Here is a 22,720-nt window from a genome sequence, read left to right on the forward strand (position 1 = left end):
TTCATCAAATGGGGCCATATGGATTGAGCTAAGAAACAAAAAAGAGGCAATCACACTGTTGGGAGTGTACTATAAACCTCCAAACAGTCAGAGGGAGATAGAAGAGCAGATATGTAGGCAAATCTCTGAGAGGTGCAAAAACAATAGGGCAGTAATAGTAGGGGATTTTAACTACCCCAATATTAACTGGGATAGTTTTAGTGTGAAAGGACTTGAGGGAGCAGAATTCTTGGTGCATTCAGGAGAACTTTTTTCCCCAGTATGTAGCAAGTGCAACAAGAGAGGGTGCAGTTTTAGATTTAGTTTTAAGAAATGAAGATGGGCAGATGGAAGGAATGGCAGTGAGAGAGCATTTTGGTGTAGTGATTAATAATTCTGTCAGTTTTTAACATAACTATGGAAAAGGACTGAGATAGAACAGGAGTTAGAGTTCTCAATTGGGGCAAGGCCAATTTTACTAAACTGAGGAATGATTTAGCGAAAGTAGACTGGAAACAGCTACTTGAAGGTAAATCAGTGACAGAGCAGTGGGAGGTATTCAAAGGGGAGATTCAAGGGATTTAGAGTAAACATGTTCCCACAAAGAATAACAGTGTTATGACCAGGTGAGAAAGGTGGCTAGGGGTCCCTCTCAGCCTTCACCTGGTCTTACCATAACAGGGTTTAATTTTAAACACACAGTGCTTTTAGCCTCCACTTGGTGAATCCTTGTTCACCACTTTCCAATTATTAGGCTAAGAAACCAGCACAAACAGGTTTTTCTTGGGTTGAAAAAAGAAAAGTTGCAATTTATTAAACTTGAACTTAAACTCTAATTTGGTTAATGCCTACAGATACACGACACGCCCACTCTAGCATGCATACACAATAGACACATGCAAATAGAGACAGAAAAGATAAGAAAAATAAAGTGAAAAAGTTTGAGGCAATATCTGAAGAGTTTTTGTTATGGTTCTTCGAGCTCACTGTAGAGTCCTTGATTGTAGGTAGATCTTGCTTTTCATTGGAGCCCAATGGTATTCTTCCCAAACCTTGTTCGCTGTAGGAGACTTTTCTCTCTCGGGGCTCATGTGTCTTCAGTGGATTCAGAGGCTTGTGAGAAAGAGATGGGATCAGACAGGAGAGATCTTCTCAGTCCAGGAGCAAACAGACCCTCTCAGTTCAAACTGTTTATACAATACACACAATACCTGGTGATCAAGGTCCATTGTAGGTTGAACGTGTCAGGGAATGATCCTTTGTCCTTCCAATCACTGTCTATTAATATGCAAATGTCTTCTCCAGCCACAGCTGATCTGTTTAACAAGTCCTTTCTTCACTCCAGTAACAGTTTAATATCAATTTTCATGACAAAATTAATGTGCCTCATTCTTGGCAGGTGGGGACCTAGCATGACAGACGGCCACATCTAGAGCCCCCTGGATGTCAAGGAGCATACAGGGTAAGATAAGGCAGAAAAAGAAAGCTTATGTCCGACACCGAGAACTCAATACTACAGAAAGCCGAGAGGAGTATAGAAAGTGGAGGGGTGAAATCAAAAAGGAAATTAGGAAAGAAAAGACCGGGCCTGAAAGAATATTGGTAAGCAAAATCAAGGCGAACCCAAAGATGTTTTATCAATACATTAAGAGTAAGAAAATATCTAAGGAGAGAGTAGGGCCCATAAAAGGCCAAAAAGGTAACCTATGCATAGGGGCGGAAGATGTCGCTATGGTTCGTAATGAATACTTTGCGTCTGTCTTCACAAAAGAGGGGGGTGACGTAGATATTGTAGTTGAGGAGTGTGAAGTATTAAATGTGATAAACATAGAGAGAGAGGAAGTATTAATGGGATTAGCATCCTTGAAAGTTGATAAATCACTAGCGCCAGATGAAATGTACCCTAGGCTATTAAAAGAAGCAAGAGAGGAAATAGCAGAAGGTCTGACCATCATTTTCCAATCCTCACTGGACACAGGCGTGGTGCCGAAGGATTGCAGAACTGCTAACGTTGTACGTCTGTTTAAAAAGGAAGTGAGGGGTAGACCGAATAATTACAGGCCAGTCAGTCTAACCTCAGTAGTGGGCAAATTATTGGAATCTATTCTGAGAGACAAGATAAACTGTCACTTAGAAAGGCACAGGTTAATCCAAGGATAGTCAGCATGGATATATTAAGGGAAGATCTTGTTTGACCAACTTGATCAAAGTTTTTGAAATTGTAACAAGGAAGATAGATGGGAGTAGTGCAGTTGATGTGGGCTACATGGATTTTAGCAAGGCTTTTGACAAGGTCCTACATGGCAGACTGGTTAAAAAAATAAAATCCCATTGGATCCAGGGAAATGCAGCAAGGTGGATACAAAATTGGCTCAGTGGCAACAAACAAAGGGTAATTGTTGACGGCAGTTTTAGCAACTGGAGGGCAGTTTCCAGTGGCATTCCGAAGGGCTCAGTACGGATTCCCCTGCTTTTTGTGGTATATATTAACAATTTGGACGTAAACGTAGGGGGCATGATCCAGAAGTTTGCAGACGACACAAAGATTGGCTGTGTGGTAGATAGCGAGGAGGATAGCTGTAGGCTGCAGAAAGATACTGATGGACTGGTCAGGTGGGCAGAAAAGTGGCAAATGGAATTCAACCTGGAGAAGTGCAAGGTGATGCATTTGGGGAGGTCAAACAAGGCAAAGGAATACATGATTAATGGGAAAATACTGAGAGGTGTAGAGGAAGTGAGGGACCTTGGAGTGAATGTCCACAGATCCCTGAAGGTCGCAGAACAGGTCGATAAGGTGGTTATGAAGGCATATGGAATCCTTTCCTTTATTAGCCAAGGTATAGAATATAAGAACAGAGAGGTTATGCTAGAACTGCATAACTCATTGGTGCGGCCACAATTTGAGTACTGTGTGCAGTTCTGGTCACCTCATTACAGAAAGGATGTAATTGCACTAGAGAGGGTACAGAGGAGATTTACAAGGATGTTGCTAGGACTTGAACATGCAGCTATGAGGAAAGATTGGATAGGCTGGGGTTGTTCTCCTTGGAATAGACAAGGTTGAGGGGAGATCTGATTGAAATGTACAAAATTTTGAGGGGTCTGGATATAGTAGAGGTGAAGGGTCTATTCACCTTAGCAGAGAGGTCAGTGACGAAGGGGCATAGATTTAAAGTGATTGGTAGGAAAATTAGAGGGGAGATGAGGAAAACCTTTTTCACCTAGAGGGTGGTGGGGGTCTGGAACTCACTGCCTGAAAGGGTAGTTGAGGCAGAAACCCTCAAATTATTCAAAAGGAGTCTGGATATGCACCTCAAGTGCCGTAATCTGCAGGGCTACGGACCAAACGCTGGAAGGTGGGATTAGAATAGATGGATCGTTTTTCGGCCGGCACAGACACCATGGGCCAAGTGGCCTCTTTCTGTGCCTTAAACTTTCAATGATTCTATAATTCTATGTTCCTATGTTTGCATTACGCACCTTATTCCTCTTTCCTACTTCTATATGCTGGTGCCCATCCCCTTGCCAATTTAGTTTAAACCCTCTTCATCCACACTAGTGAACCTCCCTGTGAGGACATTGGTCCCAGTCCTGTTGAAGTGTAAGTCATCCATTTGGAATAGGTGCCTCCTGTCCCAGAACGGATCCCAATGCCCCAAGAACCTGAAACCCTCCCTCCTGCCCCATGGTTAAAGCCAAACATTGGTCCTCCTTATCTTCCTATTTCTATTCTCGCTAGCACGTAAAATATTTCAAACATCTACTGTGATAGCAACTGTATCATATCCTTCCAGTCATTAATGCTTCTTACTCTCCAACTTTTTTTTTAAAATTGTATATTTACATAATCACTCAATCTTGATTTTTTTTTTAAGCATAGGAACATAGGACATAGGAAGATAGAAAGAGGAGTAGGCCATTCAGTCCATCGAGCCTGCTCCACCATTCAATATGATCATGGCTGATCATCCACTTCAATGCCTTTTTCGCCTCACACTATCCCCCTATCCTTTTATGTCACTTGTATTTAGAAATCTGTCAATTTCTGCTTTAAACATACTCAATGACTAACCTTCCACAGCCCTCTGAGATAGAGAATTCCAAAGATTCACAACTATCTGAGTAAAGAAATTTCTCATCTCTGTCCTAAGTGGCTTCCCTCTTATTTTGAAATAGTGTCCCCTGGTTCCAGATTCCCCAACCAGGGGAAACATTTTACCTGCATCTACCTTAACTAGCCCTTTAAGTATTTTGTAGGTTTCAATCACCTCTCATTCTTCGAAACTCTAGAGAATACAAGCCCAGTTTCCCTAATCTCTCTTCATAGGACAGTCCCACCAACCCAGGGACAAGTCTGATGAACCTTTGTTGCACTCCCTCTATGGCAATAATATCCTTCATAAGGTAAAGGAACCAAAACGGCACACAGTACTCCAGGTGCAGTCTAACCAAGGTTCTATGCAATTGAAGCAAGACTCCTGTACTCAAATCCTCTTGCGATAAAGGCTAACATACCATTTGCCTTCCTAATTGCTTGCTGCACCTGCGTGTTAGTTTTCAGTGACTTATTGACAAGGACACCCGGGTCCCTTTGTACATCTATACTTTCTAATCTTTTACCATTTAAGAAATACTCTGCACATCTAATCCTCCTACCAAAGTGGATAACCTCACATTTTCCTACATTATATTCCACCTCCGATGTTCTTGCCCACTCACTAAGTTGGTCCAAATCTCCTTGAAGCCGCTTTGCATCTTCCTCACAACACACATTCCCACCTGGTTTGGTGTCATCCGCGAACTTGGAAATATTACATTTGGGAAGCACATTGACCCTTATTCTCTTTCTTAATTTACTCATTTCACTTTCTGATATTACTTGCACCTTTTACAGCAATGCTTTTAGCTCTCATCACAGAGCTTCTTTTTCCTTTTCTCCTCTGGTAAGGACACTGACAAAACCATTTCTCACTGCTTCCTTACATCTCTCTCTACCTCATTCCAACTACACTTCCCTTTGCATCAATCCCTGGAAAAAAAAACTCTTTACCCCCACCCCCGCAACACCAAATCACTTACTTGTAAATCCACTTAAAACCATGCCTTTGGCCCTCCATTCGCCTCAATATTTCTACAGCCAATTAGCTTAACCACTCCCGACCTCCACCTTTGTTGCCTTTGCCATTAGCAAAATATTTACTCTCCCCTCTATCTTTGTTTCCTCAAATCCAAGGGGTGCAGATTGGGTATAACTGGTTTAATCATCCATTACTGGATCTGGCTGGACCACACCAAGTGTTGTCGGGCATCACTCTCTCCTATCAAAACCACCCACTACTCCAGTATCAATCATCTCCTTAAATCTCTATCCATGCCTCTTTTTCACCTCCAACAAGTGCAAGGACCTCAAGAACTTTGTTACTAATATCGGAACCATCCATCCAACTGCCTCTGCTGCTTCCAGACACTCCTCCACTCCGCCCTTGCTCATCAAGCCAAACCTCCTCCCGGACTCCCCCCATATCTTATCCCTCAACCCACTTCTCTTTCTAATTTCTTACCATCTTCCTCATGACCTCCCTGAACTCAACTCCTCTTTAAGACTCACCTTTTTCTCCTTTGACCCCAATCCCATTAAACTGTTGACAACCCTTTCTTCCCTCCCTGACCCCAGTGCTAGCTGACTTTATAAAGGGTTCCCTTCCTCACCTACCTCCCTTTGAAAGCCATCATCATCCCAGTCTTCAAAAATTCCACCCTCTGATTCTCTGTCCTTGTAAAATACGAGCTATTGCCAATCACCTTTTCCTCACCTTCCTAATCTGCTCATATCCTTCCTGCAACTCGCTGTTGGATATTTCCAGGTGTTCATCTCTGCTGTTATTCATGTGATCATTACCAGAGACCCTCCAGAAACTGCTTCTCATCCTAGCTCTGCACTATAAGCTCTGGAGCCCCCAAGAATCCATCCTTGTCCTGCCCCCTCATGTTCCTCATCTACATTCTGCCCCTTAGCAGCATTATCTGCAGACACAGTCAGCTGCTGTTTGTACACTGACAACACCTCTTTACCTCCACCTCTTGACCGCTAAGCTGCCTGTGTCTGACATTCAGTCGTGTATGAGCTACAATTTCCTCCAGTTAAACATTGGGAAAACCAGAGAGTGTTTGGCCTTCATCACAAACTCTACACCCAATGTGGTTGACTCTGAAATGGCTTAGCAAGCCACTCAGTCAAGGGTAATTAGGATGGGCAGTAAACGCTGCCCACATTCCACAAACGAATAAAAAAACCCTTGCCACCGATTCCATTCCCTCTCCAGAAGCCATGGCTTCAGACTGCTCACAGCTTCAGTATCCTATTCAACCCCGAGCTGCATTTCTGACCAGATATCTTCTCCAGCACCAACAGTGCCTATTTCCACTTCTGTAGCATTGCCCGTCTGCATGCCTATTTCAGCCCATCTGCTACCGTTACTTTATCCAGATCTCCGTCACCTGTAGACTATGATTACAATGTTCTCTTGGCAGGCCTGCCAGGCTCCAACCTCCACAAACTTAGGATACAGACAGCAGAGCTTTGGATGAGCCTATCTTAAAGTCCTACTCACCCATCACCCCCTACATCAGCTCCCAGTCCGACACTGCCTCAAATTTAAAATTTGGATCGTCATGCTTAAATCCCATCATAGCCTCATCTCTCTCCATCTCTGTAATCTCTTCCAGCCCTACAACCCTTCCCACACCACCAAACTCTGTCCTCTTCATATCCTGTCTCTGACATTGGGCTCAAACTCCATTCCAGACAGTCAGGACCAGTGGAGCCCGGAGCTCCGGACAGTCAAATCCAGTGGAGATCCGGCTCTGAATTCTTGCTGGAGATACTTGCACCAAGCAGGCGTGGGTTGCCCTCAACCTCCTTCATCTTATAGGCTGACAGAACCCATAAAACTCTCTTGCCATATAGGACCAACTACCCCATCAGCTGGTATAACAGTAGTTATGGCCATGTCATGGCCTGTCAGACTGTTAATCAACCTGCAGTTCATTCTCTCCAAGGGAAGAGAGAGTGAAAAGAAAAATCTATTGCCTAACCCCTTAAACTCCCTCTGCAAGACTATGATATATTTGAGTTGTCCTTAAGTTCAGCGTCATAGAAACATAGAAAATAGGAGTAGGCCATTTGACCCTTGGAGCCTGCACCGCCATTCAATACGATCATGGCTGATCATTCAAACTCAATGCCCTGTTCCTGCTTTCTCCCCATATCCCTTGATTCCTTTAGCCCTAAGAACTATATCTAACTCTTTCTTGAATATATTTAATGATCTGGCCTCAACTGCTTTCTGTGGTAGAGAATTCCACAGGTTCACCACTCTCTGGGTGAAGAAATCCCTCCTCATCACAGTCCTAAATGGATTAACCCTGATCCTTAGACTGTGACCCCTGGTCCTGGACTCCCCCGCCATCAGGAACATCCTTCCTGCATCTAGTCTGTCCAGACCTGTTAGAATTTTGTAGGTTTCTATGAGATCCCCTCTCATTCTTCTAAACTCGAGCGAATACAAGCCAAATCGACCCAATCTCTCCTCATAAGTCATTCCTGCCATCCCAGGAATCAGTCTGGTGAACCTTTGCTACACTCCCTCCATAGCAAGAACAACTTCCTCAGATACTCCAGATGTGGTCTCACCAAGGCCTTGTATAATTGCAGCAATCCATCCTTGCTCCTGTACTCAAATCTTCTTGCTATGAAGGCCAACATACCATTTGCCTTCTTAACTGCTTGCTGCACCTGCATGCTTATTTTCAGCGACTGGTGCACAAGGACACCCAGGTCTCGCTGCACCTCCCCCTTTCCCAATCTATCGCCATTCTACCTTTCTGTTTTTGCCACCAAAGTGGATAACCTCACATTTATCCACATTATACTGCACCTGCCATGTATTTGGCCACACTCTCAACCTGTCCAAATCACACTGGAGCTTCTCTGCATCCTCCTCACAGCTCACGCTCCCACCCAGCTTTGTGTCATCTGCAGACTTGGGTATATTACATTTAATTCCCTCATCTATATCATTAATATATATTGTGAATAGCTGGGGTCCTAGCACCAATCCCTGCGGTATCCCACTAGTCACTGCCTGCCACTCGGAAAAAGACCCGTTTATTTCTACTCTTTGTTTCCTGTCTGCCAATCAGTTCTCTATCCATGTCAGTACCTTACCCCCAATTCCATGTGCTTTAATTTTGCACGCTAATCTCTTATGTGGGACCTTATCGAAAGCCTTCTGAAAGTCCAAATACACCACATCCACTGGTTCTCCCTTATCTATTCTACTAGTTACATCTTTAAAAAATTCCAGTAGATTTGTCAAGCATGAATTCCCTTTCGTAAATCCATGTTGGCTTTGTCCAATCATGTCATTGTTTTCCAAGTGCTCTGCTATTACATCTTTTATAATGGACTCTAGCATTTTCCCCACTACTGATGTCAGGCTAACTGGTCTATAATTCCCTGTTATCTCTCTACCTCCTTTTTTTAAATAGTGGAGTTACATTAGCTACTCTCCAATCTATTGGAACTGTTCCAGAGTCTATAGAATTTTGAAAAATGACCAGCAATGCATCTATTTCTAGGGCCACTTCCTTAAGTACTCTGGGATGTAGATTAGCAGGCCCTGGGGATTTATCAGCCTTCACTCCCATCAATTTCCCTAACACCATTTCCCTACTAATACTGATTTTACACAGTTCCTCCTTCTCACTCGACCCTACGTTCCCCAACATTTCTGAGAGGTAATTTGTGTCCTCCTTTGTGAAGACAGAACCAAAGTATGTATTTAATTGGTCTGCTATTTCTTTGTTCCCCATTATAAATTCCCCTGTTTCTGACTGTAAGTGACCCACATTTGTCTTCACTAATCTTTTTCTTTTCCCATATCTATATATAGAAGCTTTTATAGTCAGTTTTTATGTTCTCTGCAGGCTTACTCTCATACTCTATTTTCCCCTTCTTAATCAATCTCTTTGTCCTCCTTTGCTGAATTCTAAACTGCTCCCAATCCTCAGGTTTTCTGCTTGTTCTGGCCATTTTATATTTCTCCTCCTTGGATCTAATACTATCCCTAATTTATTTTGTAAGCCACGGTTGAGCCACCCTTCCTGTTTTATTTTTGCGCCAGACAGGAATGAACAATTTTAAATGCTAGCCATTGTCTATCCACTGTCAACCCTTTCAGTAACATTCCCCAATCTATCATAGTCAACTCGCGCCTCATACCTTCACAGTTTCCTTTATTTAGATTCAGGACCCTAGTCTCAGAATCAACTCTCTCACTCTCCATCTTAATGAAGAATTCTATCATGTTATGGTTGCTCTTTCCCAAGGGACCCTGCACAACAAGATTGTTAACTAATCCTTTCTCATTACACAATACCCACTCTAGGTTGGCCTGTTCTCTAGTTGATTCCTTAACGTACTGGTCCAAAAACCATCACATACGCACTCCAGGAATCCCTCCTCTACAGTATTATTGCTAATTTGATTTGCCCAATCTATATGTAGATTAACATCACCCATAATTAGTTGCATCTTTATTGCATGCGTCTCTAATTTCTTGTTTAATGCCATCCTCTATAACACCACTGCTGTTTGGGGGTCTCTATACACCCCCCCCCCCCCACCAAAGGTTTTTGCCCCTTGGTGTTTCTTAGCTCCACCCATACAGATTCCACATCAGAATTCTCCGAGCCAATATCCTTCCTCACTATTGTATTGATTTCCTCTTTTACTAACAACGCTACTCCTCCTCCTTTCCTTTTTTACCGTCCTTCCTAAATATTGAATACCCCTAGATGTTCAGTTCCCATCCTTGGTCACCCTGCAGCCATATCTCTGTAATCACAACTATATTGTATCCATTTACATCTATTTCCGTGGTTAATTCACCTATCTTATTGCGAATGCTTTATCAAATACCTTCTGGAAGTCCATATAAATAATATCCCTAAATATCATGTTGTCCATTATTTAGTCACCTCTTCAAAAATACAATAACATTTGTCAGGCATGACCTACCCCTTACAAATCTATGCTGGCTGTCTTTGGTCAGCTGAAAATTTTCAAAATGTTCAGTTACCTTATACTTAATTTATAGACTCACACAAGATGAGAGGTTTTGATACAGTAGATTAAAGAAACTATTCCCTCTGGTGAAGGGATCATGACCTTTCCGCCAATGGCGACAACCTCTCGCTATCTACTCTGTCTAGATCCCTTGTGATTTTGATCACTTCTTTCAAATTTCCTCCCAACCTTCTCTTCTCTGAGAACAACCCCAGCTTCTCCAATCTATCCATGTAACTGGTTCCAGGGATGAGAGACTTCATTCTAGCAATCTTTTCTGCACCCTCTCTAATATCTTCACATCCTTCCTAAGGTGTGGTGCCTAGAATTGGACAATACTTCAGTTAAGGCCAAACGAGTTAGGTGTAAATATTATTTAAATTACAGAAAGCAGTGGGATTATCTTTCTGTGAGCTCACAGCCAGCAGTGCTGTGTTTAGTAACAGGGTCACTAAGATTAGCTGTCTGAAATAACACAACTGCTCCTTACAATCTATAATCCAGCATCAAAGACATGATTATTCATATCCTCCACCCTTCTGCTGAGTACATTCACAGCACCTCCTCCCTACTCACACATTCACAGCCCCTCACATTCCCACTCTATATCAACATCGAGTTCATTCACAGCACCTCCCCGCCATCCCCACCCTGTATCAGTCCATTCACAGCCCCCAACCCCACCCTGTATCAGCACAGAGTCCATTCACAGCTCCCCAACAACCGCAGGTTGTATCCATTCATAGCCACCCCCACCAACCCCGACCTATATCAGCATTGAGTCCATTCACTGCTACCCCACCAAGATGGTTCGACTTCTAAAGTTCAGCACTGGAATGTAGTGGTTGCTTTTTTGCAGGGTGGGGGGTCATGGGAGAGATGTTGAACACTCCATTTACCCAGCTGCTCATCTTCGGAGGAGTATCCCGATGTGGAAGATGTGTAGATATCAGAGGAAATTGGTGCTGCTGCTGACAGAATACTGCTCTTGTAGCTATTTGCTCTCCTTACCGTTCCGGACAGCCTCCCATAATTGTCCTCGAGACCATGTGGGCCACCACCTGTTAGTCATATTACAGATTAAAAATCATTCTATTAAACAGTAAATGGGAAATCATTACAACAGAGATCATAATCTCTCCCCCATTCCGGTCATTACAGCAGAGTCATTCATCAGAAGTCAGACCCTAATCCACTTGTTTTCCCATCCAGCAGGTTAGGTTCAAATTGACCCCAATATTTAAAATAGTACTACCAGCTGATTTCTACACATTCACAGCCTGGGCATTACCTTTCAGTGACACCACACTGCCTTCCACCCACCTCTTTTCCCACACACCACTGGGGAATGCTCTGTAAAATCATACGTCATGGTCCATCATGGGGCAAGTGTGGTCTTAAACACAAGTGATCATGGAAGAATGTTAAGAACTTCAAAGTCAGATTTAGAAGCCAAAGGCGAAAGGCCAAATATGAGCCTCCTTACAGCACATAAGGTTAAAGGGAAATTTAATAGAATGCATAAAAATGAAGGCTGGGGAAAAATTAGTAGGGCTGTGGACAAAGATCAGGGAAGTGGGATTAATCCAAGAATCAGCACAGGAATGATGAGCTGAATGATACAGCATATCAGGAGGTAATTCTATGGTTCTCAGAGTCAAATTTTATAGAATTTATAGTTCAAGAATTGTAGCTGAGCACTGATCCCAGTGTTAAAGCTGCCATACAGTTTCCCATGATGCAGGAGTGATTATACAAAACAGACAGCAGCAAATTACTCCTTCCCTACCCTCAGTTACTAGTGCCTGGAACAAGGAGTTCTGAAGAACCAATATCCGCCTCAGGATACCTACCGATGGGCTCAGGCTCAGGCTCTGGTTCAGGCTCCTGCCAGTAGGAATCATTGCTCATCTGTTGACCCAGCGAGGAGGTCAGCATGGAGGCACTGCTGATGTGACTGGTGAGGCTGCATTGGCTATTCACGGAGCTGTTGGATGTTGAGCGTTTCATGCTGGGCACAGGCGTACTGCGTGGCGTGGGCCCTGAGCGTTTAGCCAACGGTTTTTTCTTGAATATCCTAAACGATAAATAAAGTTTCATTAAGTCAGGGTGGAGACAGCATCTGGACTTTTGGGAAATAAGACTTACATTTATAGAATGCCTAGAAATTTCTCTTGGAAATGTACACACAATTCTGAAGTGCACTGTGTTTGATATGAAGGTAAATATAGCAGCCATTTTCTGTGCACAGCAAGATCCCACAAACAACTTAAAAAAAAGAATGCCCTGTAATTCTGCCTTTGGTGGAGAAATGCCGGCTTAGAAACCCAGAGTGCTTCCTGCTTCAAATACTGCACTCAAATGGCCTCTTAAATTAATCAATCCAGGAATAAGGACTAAGCCCTTCAATGAGGGCACCACCAGGATTGACTGTTGTGCTACCAAGCTTGGGTTTTAATGTTTGAAGGGTGTAGGAGGAAGGTAGACTGAGGAAGGTAATAAGTTCCAGTTTTGAGTTCCTGGGACAGAGTGAGATGGAGTTGGTGTAGGTCTTGACTTCAATACTGGGGGATATGTGGAGGAGGAGCATTTACTGGGGTCCCTGCAACTGGATATGATATCTCCAACAGACACCACCCCCACATCGCAGCAGCAGCATGCACTATTTACACAATGCATCATAGAACTCGCCAAGGTTACTTTTAACAACACCTCCTTCCCCTGTGACCACTATCAACAACAGTTTGAAGAAGTGAGAAAAAAAGGCACGAAGTGTGACATCACAGGAAAGCTGTAAGTTGGTTGGTTAGTATTGCAGCTTAGTTTTCCTCTCTCCAAAGTTAGGAATTTAATCTGAATTACCTTCCAGTGATAAAAAGCAGATATCTAAGATAGCTTGAAAGTTACTCGACTGATACCTGGAATGAGCGGGTTGTCTTATGAGGAAAGGTTGGACAGACTGGGCTTATTTTCACTGGAGTTTAGAAGAGTGAGGGGATTGAAGTATATAAGATCCTGAATGGTCTTGACAAGGTGGATGTGGAAAGGATGTTTCCTCTTGCAGGGGAGTCCAGATCTAGGGGGCACTGTTTTAAAATTAGGGGTGCCCTTTAAGGACAGAGACGAGGAGAAATTTTTTTCTGTAAGGATTGTGCGACTTTGGAACTCTCTGCCTCAGAAGGTGGTAGAGGTGGGGTCACTACTATTTTTAAGGTGGAGGTAGATAGATTTTTGTTATGCAAGGCAATCAAAGGTTATCAGGGGTAGATGGGAGTGTGGAATTCGAGACCCAACAGATCAGCCTTGATCTTACTGAATGACGGACAGGTACGAGGGGCCGAATGGCGCACATCTGCTCCTAATTCGTATGTTCGTTGATAGATTAAAGACTATAAATAGACAACTGAGCAACCCAACTATACCCGAGGAACATGGACAGCAAATTAAACAGTAAGTACATTCATAAAGAGTATTTTGATTATATTTAAGCGAGTTAGTCGAATAAACAGAGGTATGGCAGGACATCTCAGTCCTGTGGAATGTGCATCCTGTGCCAGATGGGAACTCCAGAACACTTCCCATGTCCCAGATAACCATAGAGGGAGGAAGTGTTGTTAACTTTCTTTTTATTCATTCATGGGATGTGGACGTCGCTGGCCAGGCCAGCATTTACTGCCCACCCCTAACTGCCCTTGAGAAGGTGGTAGTGAGCTGCCTTCTTGAACCGCTACAGTCCATGTGGGGTAGGTACACCCACAATGCTGTTAGGAAGGGAATTCCAGGATTTTGACCCAATGACAGTAAAGGAACGGCAAGACAGTTCCAAGTCAGGATGGTGTGTGACTTGGAGGGGAACTTGCAGGTGGTGGTGTTCCCATGCATTTGCTGCCCTTGTCCTTCCAGTTGGTAGAGGTCGCGAGTTTGGAAGGTGCTGTCTAAGGAGCCTTGGTGCATTGCTGCAGTGCATCTTGTAGATGGTACACACTGCTGCCACTGTGCATCGGTGGTGGAGGGAGTGAATGTTTGTAGATGGGGTGCCAATCAAGGGGGCTGCTTTGTCCTGGATGGTGTTGAGCTTCTTGTGTATTGTTGGAGCTGCACCCATCCAGGCAAGTGGAGAGTATTCCATCACACTGCTGACTTGTGCCTTGTAGATGGTAGACAGGCTTTGGGGAGTCAGGAGGTGAGTCACTCGCCACAGGATTCCTAGCTTCCGACCTGCTCCTGTAGCCACGGTATTTATATGCCTCCTCCAGTTCAGTTTCTGGTCAATGGTAGCCCCTAGGATGGGAATAGTGGGTAATTCAGCGATGGTAATGCCAATGAATGTCGAGGGGAGATGGTTAGATTCTCTCTTGTTGGAGATGGTCATTGCCTGACACTTAAGTGGCAGGTAACATTCGTGCCACACATCAGCCCAAGCCTGGATATTGTCCAGGTCTTGCTGCATTTCTACACGGACTGCTTCAGCATCTGAGCAGTCACCAATGGTCACAATGCTGAACATTATGCAATCATCAGCAAACATCCCCACTTATGATTGAAGAAAGGTCATTGATGAAGCAGCTGAAGATGGTTGGGCCTAGGACACTACCCTGAAAAACTCCTGCAGTGATGTCCTGGAGCTCAGATGATTGACCTCCAACAACCACAACCATCTTCCTTTGCGCTAGGTATGACTCCAACCAGCGGAGGGTTTTCCCCAATTTCCATTGACCTGAGTTTTTCTAGGGCTCCTTAATGCCATACTCGGTCAAATGCTGCCTTGATGTCAAGGGTAATCACTCTCACCTCACCTCGGGTTCACCTCTTTTGTCCATGTTTGAACCAAGGCTGTAATGAGGTCAGGAGCTGAGTGGCCCTGGCGGAACCCAAACTGAGCGTCACTGAGCAGGTTATTGCTAAGCAAGTGCTGCTTGATGGCACTGTTGATGACACCTTCCACCACTTTACTGATGATTGAGAGTAGGCTGATGGGCGGTAATTGGCCGGGTTGGGCTTGTCCAGCTTTTTGTGTACAGGACATACCTAGGCAATTTTCCACATTGCAGGATAGATGCCAGTGTTGTAGCTGTACTGCAACAGTTTGACTAGGGGCGCAGCAAGTTTTGGAGCACCGGTAGGCCCATTGCCTTTGCAGTATCCAGTGCCTGCAGTCGTTTCTTGATATCATACGGAGTGAATCGAATTGGCTGAAGTCTGGCATCTGTGATGCTGGGGACTTCAGCAGGAGGCCGAGATGAATCATCAACTCGGCACTTCTGGCTGAAGATTGTTGCAAATGCTTCAGCCTCATCTTTCGCACTGATGTGCTGGGCTCCCCCCATCATTGAGGATGGGGATATTTGTGGAGCCATCTCCTCCAGTTAGTTGTTTAATTGTCCACCACCATTCAAGACTGGATGTGGCAGGACTGCAGAGCTTAGATCTGATCCTTTGGTTATGGGATCGCTTAGCTCTGTCTATCGCATAGTCCTGTGTTGTAGCTTCACCAGGTTGACACCTCTTTTTGAGGTATGCCTGGTGCTGCTCCTGGCATGCCCTCCTGCACTCTTCATTGAGCCAGGGTTGGTCTCCTGGCTTGATGGTAATGGTAGAGTGGGGGATATGCCAGGCCATCAGGTTACAGATTAGATTAGAGATACAGCACTGAAACAGGCCCTTCGGCCCACCGAGTCTGTGCCGAACATCAACCACCCATTTATACTAATCCTACACTAATCCCATATTCCTACCAAACATCCCTACCTGTCCCTATATTTCCCTACCACCTACCTATACTAGTGACAATTTATAATGGCCAATTTACCTATCAACCTGCAAGTCTTTTGGCTTGTGGGAGGAAACCGGAGCACCCGGAGAAAACCCACGCAGACACAGGGAGAACTTGCAAACTCCACACAGGCAGTAGCCGGAATTGAACCCGGGTCCCTGGAGCTGTGAGGCTGCGGTGCTAACCACTGTGCCACTGTGCCGCCCATCTGTGGTTGGAATGTGGTTGAGTACAATTCTGCTGCTGCTGATGACCCACAGCGCCTCATGGATGCCCAGTTTTGCATTGCTAGATCTGTTCTAAATCTACCCCATTTAGCACGGTGGTAGTGCCACACAACACGAAGGAGGGTATCCTCAATGTGAAGGTGGGACTTTGTCTCCACGACTGTGCAGTGGTCACTCCTACCAATACTGCGTTGGACAGATGCATCTGCAGCAGGCAGACTGGTGAGGACGAAGTAAAGTATGTTTTCCCCTCTTGTTGGTTCCCTCACCACCTGCCGCATACCCAGTCTAGCAGCTATGCCCTTTAGGAACCGGCCAGCTCGGTCAGTAGTGGTGTTACCGAGCCACTCTTGGTGATGGACATTGCAGTCCCCCACCCAGAGTACATTCTGTGCCCTTGCCACCCTCAGTGCTTCCTCCAAGTGCTGTTCAACATGGAGGAGGAGTACTGACTCATCAGCTGAGGGAGGGCAGTACGTGGTAATCAGCTGAAGAAGCTTGAGCTCTGGGTTTTGGAACTCGGGCAACAGCAGACGTTATGGTGGCCCATTCACAAAGAGGAGTGTTTCATGGTCACCTCCACAGCTTTAAGAGAGTGCAGACAGACAGGGACTTGGGTTCCTGCCAGACAGACAAAAAAAGAGCAGGCAGATAGTTCAGGAGACCCTTGAGAGCATCTGTATTCAGAAGGTTCCTCTGGGCAGTGTATCCAGAGCCAAGACAATAGCACCATGGATGGCTCAGCTGTATGGAAAGCGAGGAGAAAGGTGAAGGGAGCAATAGTTATAGGGGATTCCATAGTTAGGAGAGCAGATAGGCCTTTCTGTGGTAGCAGATATACTTCCAGAATGGTATGTTACCCCGGCACCAGGGAGGCTAAGGATATCAACATGCGGCTGTAAAACATTCGGGAGGAGGGGGGGATTTACAGCCAGAGGTCATGGTTCACATCGGTACCAACAACATAAGTAGAAAAAGAGTTCAGGTTCTGCAGGCAGATTTTTAAGGAGTTGGGAAAGAGATTAGGAAGCAGGCCTCAAAGGTAATAATTTCAGGATTATTCACGGTGCCACATGCAAGTGAGTACAGAAACAGGAGGATAGAGCAGATGAATGTGTGGCTGGAGAGATGGTGCAGGAGGGAGGGCTTTAGATTGTTGGGGTATTGGGACCAGTTCTGGGGACCACACAGTAAGGGCTGCACCTCAACAGGGCCGGGACCAATATCCACGTGGGCAGGTTTGCTAGTGCTGTTGGGGAGGGTTTAAACTAGCTTTGTGGGGGATGGGAAGTTAAGATTCAGAAGGGAGAAAAACAGCTGGAAATGGAAGGTGGAAAACTAGCGAGAGAGTTTGGAAGACAGAGCAAGAAAAGTTGGAAAATAGACAAAAAAAAAGAGTCCAGTTGTGCTTAATGATATAAACCTAAATGCAATGAGTGTAGTGAATAAGGCAGATGAGCTGAGGGCACTGATTAACACATGGAAGTATGATTTTTTAGTTATTACTGAAACATGGTTCAGAGAGGGGCAGGAACGGCAGCTTAACGTTCCTGGTTACAGGGTTTACAAACAAAATAGAAATGGGATTTTTTTTTAAAAAGAGGGGCGGCAATATTGTTTTAAAAATATTACAGCGGTGAGAAGGAAAGATATATATGTTAGAGGGATCATCAAATGAGGCTATATGTGTTGAACTAAGGAATAAAACAAGGGGCAATCACACTGCTGAGAGTGTACTATAGACCATCGAACAGTCCAAGAGAAATAGAAGAGAAAATTTGCAGGCAAATTTCTGACAAATGCAAATACGTTAAGGGAGTAATAGTGGGGGAATTTCAACTACCCGAATATTAACCGGGATACAATTAGTGTAAAAAGGCACAGAGAGCACAGAATTCCTATACTAGATTCAGGAGAACTTTTTTATCCAGTATGCGGCAAGCCCAACATGAGGGAGGCAACTCTGGATTTAGTTTTACAAAATGAAACAATGCAGATGGAAGGAGTATCAGTAGGAGAGCATTTGTATGGTGATGATCATAATTCAATTAGATTAAGCATAATTATGGAAAAGGACAAATATAAAATGGGAATGAAGGTTCTAAATTGTTGGAAGGCCAATTTTATTAGGCTGAGAAGCAATTTAGCAAAAGTGGACTAGAAACAGCTACTTGAAGATAAATCAGTGTCAGAGCAATTCAAGAAGGAGATTCAAGGGGTTCAGGGTAAACATGTTCTGTCAAAGAAAAAAAGGGTGAGACAGCAAAATCTAGTGACAAGGTGCATAGAGGGTGTAAGACAAGGCAAAAAAAGGAAAGCTTATGTCAGGCACCAAAATACTGCCGAAAGCCTGGAAGAGTACATAAATCGCAGGGGTGAAATTAAAAGGGAAATTAGGAAAGCAAAGAGAGGGAATGAAAAACTACTGGCAAGTAAAAATCTAGGAAAATTCAAAGATGTCTTATAAGTACATAAAGAACAAGAGGATAACTAGGGAAAGAGTAGGGCCTATTCGGGACCAAAAAGGTAACCTGTGTGTGAAGGGTGAGGATATGGTTCTTAACGAATACTTTGCGGTTGACTTCACAAAGGAAAGGACCAATGATGATGTCATAGTTAAGGAGGAAGAGGGTGAAATATTAGATGGGATAAACATTGTAAGAGAGGAAATATTAAAGTAGATAAATCACCAGGCCCGGATGAAATATAAACCAGGTTGTTAGGAGAACGGAGGGAGAAAATTGTGGAGACTCTGAACATCATATTTCAATCCTTTCTGGCTACAGAAGTGGTGTCAGAGGACCGTTGCTTTAAAAGGAGGACAGGACAAGCAAGTAATTATAGGTCAGTTAGCTTCCCTTCGGTTGTGGGAAAATTATTGGAATCAATTCTAAGGGATAGTATAAACCTTCATTTAGAAAGGCATAGATTAATCAAGGAAAGTCAGCATGGATTTGTTAAAGGAAGGTCATGTCTGACTAACCTGATTGAATTTTTTGAAGTGGTGACAATTAGGGTTGATGTGCTCTACATGGATTTTAGGAAGGCTTTTGATAAGGTCCCACATGGCAGGCTAGTCAACAAAGTAAAACCCCTCTGGATCCAACAGAGAATGGCAAATTGGATCGAAAATTGGCCCACTGGCAGGAAGCAAAGAGTAATGGTTGACTGGTATCTTTGTGACTGGATACCTATTACTAGTGGAGTTCTGGAGGGCACAGTTATCAGTCCCTTGCTTTTTGTAGTTTATATTAATGATTTAGACTTAAATGAAGGGGGTATGATAAAGAAGTTTGCTCTGTGTAGCTCTGTGGGTGTACCTTCCCCACATAGACTGCAGCGGTTCAAGAAGGCAGCTCACCACCACCTTCTCAAGGGCAATTAGGGATGGGTAATAAATGCTGGCCTGGCCAGCGACGCCCACATCCCATGAATGAATAAAATAAAAGATGATACAAAAAATGGCTATATGGTTGACAGTGAGGAGGAAAGGAAGATATAGTCTGGTCAATTGGACAGAAAAGTAGAAAATAGAATTCAATTTGGAGAAGCGTATGATAATGCATTTTGGGAGATGCAACAAGACGAGGGAATATACAATAAATGAGAGGATATAGTGTAGTGTGGAGGAGCAGACGGACACTGGAGTGTATGTCCACAGATCCTTAAAGGTAGCAGGACAAGGTGGCATATGGCATGCTTTCCTTTATTAGCCGAGACATAAAACAGAAGAGCAGGGAGATTATACTAGGACTGTATACAACACTAGTTAGAACACAGCTGGAGTACTGGTCACCACATTACAGGAAAAATGAATTGCACTGGAGAGGGTGCAGAGGAGATTTATGATGACATTGCCAAGACTGGAAAATTTTAAACTATGAGGGAAGATTGGATAGGCTAGGTTTGTTTTCCTTGGAACAGAGAAGGCTGAGGGGGTGACTTAATTGAGGTCTATAAAGTTACAAAGGGCCTAGACAGTGTAAATAAAGGTGACCTATTTACTTTAGCAGAGGGGTCAAAAAACCAGGGGTCATAGATTTAAATTGGTAGAAGGATTAAAGGGGAGATGAGGGAAACATTTTTCACCCAGAGAGCTGTAGGGACCTGCAACATACAGTCTGAAAGGACGGCAAATGCAGAAACTCTCACCACATTTAATAAGTACTTGGATGTCTACCTGAAGAGCCATAACCTGCAGGGCTATGGACCAAGTGCAGGAAGGTAGGATTAGGCTGTGTAGCTCTTTGTCGACCAGTACAGACACAAGTGGCTATTCGGCCACTTTCTGTGTCATTAATTTTCTATTATTCGCTATGGCTCTAAAGTCAAGAGCAGCAATATCATGGGAACACCACCTCCTCCAAGTCAAACACCATTCTGACATGGACATGTAATCACCATTTCTTCACTGTTGCTGGGTCAGAAACCTGGAACTCCCTCCCTAACAGCATTTTGAAAGCATGGATTGCAATAGTCAAGGAGACTACCACTTTCTCAGGACAAATAGGAATGGGGAATAAATACAGCCACATCCTGAGGGAAACAAAAAAAAACGAACTTGAAGCTCAATTCCACATATCCCGTTTGGTAAGGCTTCCTCAATCTAACCTGTCACTCATTGCCAGTGACATGAGCCTTGTCTGCTCCCTAATTTTATTCAGTGTCTTGCACAGGGAGCTGTGCAGCCACTTCATTATCATGGTCACAGAGACGCCAGAGATTCAAAGTGTGCCGACAGCACCATGGGTGCGTGTTCCATCTGTGGGTTCTGGAATAAGAGCTGCCCCTACCTCCTCAATAAGCTGAAAACCGCCTGCTGCTCGCAGTAACAGCTGCTGTACATATCAACTCCAGGGGCTGTGTGATCTCAGCTGCTATACCCTCGCTGAGGAACATGGGATTCATTAGTTCATTATTAAATCTCTTCAGTACAAGCTAATTATAAAGCAGTGATCAGAGATGACAAGACAAGAGATTGTTGAAGTTTTCATTTTAGTTTCACTCTATCTTTATCAGAGACAGGGGAAAGGGAGGAGTTGAGCAACAATGATTGGGCAGCAGATACAGTTGCTGGAAACACTTGTTTCCTCTGGAGTTATTAAGCGTGCACAGCTTTAAGAGACTGTGGGACCCACCTGACCGGACTCTCCTTGTAAGACACAACACTCCCGGTAACAGACCCACCGCTGCTGCTTGAGGCATCATCATCATCTTGATAATAACCACTTGTTGCAAGACGTGTACTACGCCGCGACATCCTCAATGGGTTCTGATACTCTCACACCAAGGAACAATAAATCGAACTAAAATCAAAAGAGAAACAGAATCTATTAACACCCACATGTCCAGCTAGAGAGACAATAAACATGAGATGTATCGGGACTGGTTAATATCCCATGTCTAGGTCTGTCACTGTAAATACAAAGTGAGCTGCATTATTGGTGATTACAGGTCACTGTACAACACGGGTTCAGGTCTGTCACTATACAATACTGGGGTACAGGAGTGACAGTTGCATATGTGACCAGACGCCTACCGCTGTACTGCACATGGCACTCCGAGTTTCAGCCATGTCTCAGCAGCATTTTGACAAACACATAGGCGCTGTTGAAAATGGAATGATTCACATTAAATCCCAATTACAGAGCAGCTCATCATTCAGCATTTAACTCTCCCGGCCTCGGAGTGACTGTCGCCAGTGTTTCCTTTCACTCCTCCAACCATGTTGTGCAGGTTGAGCAATACAGACAGAAAAGAAGAAAACCAGAATGTCAGAACTACAGGAACTATCATTGCATCATAGAAAGCACTGTCTGCACCACTAGCAGCTGCTGGAAACACTCTGTGTACACACTGGGCATGAGGGTAATGAGCAGTGATCAATGCTACACACTACAAAGAACACAATACATGGAATGAGTAAAGTCCATCTGAAATGTGAAGCTGTTCCTTCCAGGGAATCTGTCAGTCTATGCTGTCAGTGGCGTCACCCCACTTCATTCATATCTGTTGAATGATTTACTTGAAGTATTACAGAACCTTACCTGATCAAGTCCAAGATATATTCTTGTTGCTCTTCTCTAAACTCTCTCCAATATGCAAATTCCCTCTCAAGTATAGAATACCTGAAACTTCATGCAAGCTGGAAAATTGTTCCTGGTCAGCATTAGATCACTAGAGTGCAGAGAGACTCTGCTCAATGGGCCCTATGGTTCCTACTACTGATCAGCTCCCTTCCTTCAAATGACATTGTTCATGTCCCAGCATCTCAGGACCACCAAATTCCACACACACAGTCCCGGTCCCTCTCTCTCAGTACTGACCCTAACCTTCAATCCCAGTCCACTTCTCTGTATACTAACCAGTAATCCATCCAGTTCTTTTTTTAATAATAATATAAACCTACGCAAATGACCTAAAGTGAACATTTTGAGCTATGTGCCTGCTCCATACACCCTGTTGGGAATAAATTCCTTTAACTGTATAATTCCGTATTCTGCTTTAATACTTGAATTGACACTGTCCTTTCCCCTGAATATTTTAAAGTCTGAATCAATCCTCTCAATCTGATTTTCTCAAACTGAAACAGCACATTTCTGAGTGTCATAA

General features: G+C 44.0%; 1 protein-coding gene across 2 annotated transcripts in view; it reads right to left on the reverse strand.

Moving 5' to 3' along the window:
* The window catches only part of LOC137353254 (SUN domain-containing protein 2-like), a 104,766-nt gene that overhangs the window by 74,761 nt on the left and 7,285 nt on the right, over nt 1–22,720 (reverse strand). For both annotated transcript variants that reach the window (XM_068019329.1, XM_068019330.1), the window contains exons 2-4: nt 21,247–21,414; nt 11,962–12,185; nt 11,008–11,169 (exon numbers count right to left, since the gene is read on the reverse strand). In XM_068019329.1, the coding sequence (XP_067875430.1) occupies nt 11,008–11,169; nt 11,962–12,185; nt 21,247–21,368 (508 nt within the window). In that variant the 5' untranslated portion in view covers nt 21,369–21,414. The remainder of the gene's footprint in view (nt 1–11,007; nt 11,170–11,961; nt 12,186–21,246; nt 21,415–22,720) is intronic.

This window comes from Heterodontus francisci, chromosome 41 (genome assembly GCF_036365525.1).
Source record: "Heterodontus francisci isolate sHetFra1 chromosome 41, sHetFra1.hap1, whole genome shotgun sequence".
In the NCBI taxonomy this organism is placed as follows: Eukaryota; Metazoa; Chordata; class Chondrichthyes; order Heterodontiformes; family Heterodontidae; genus Heterodontus; species Heterodontus francisci.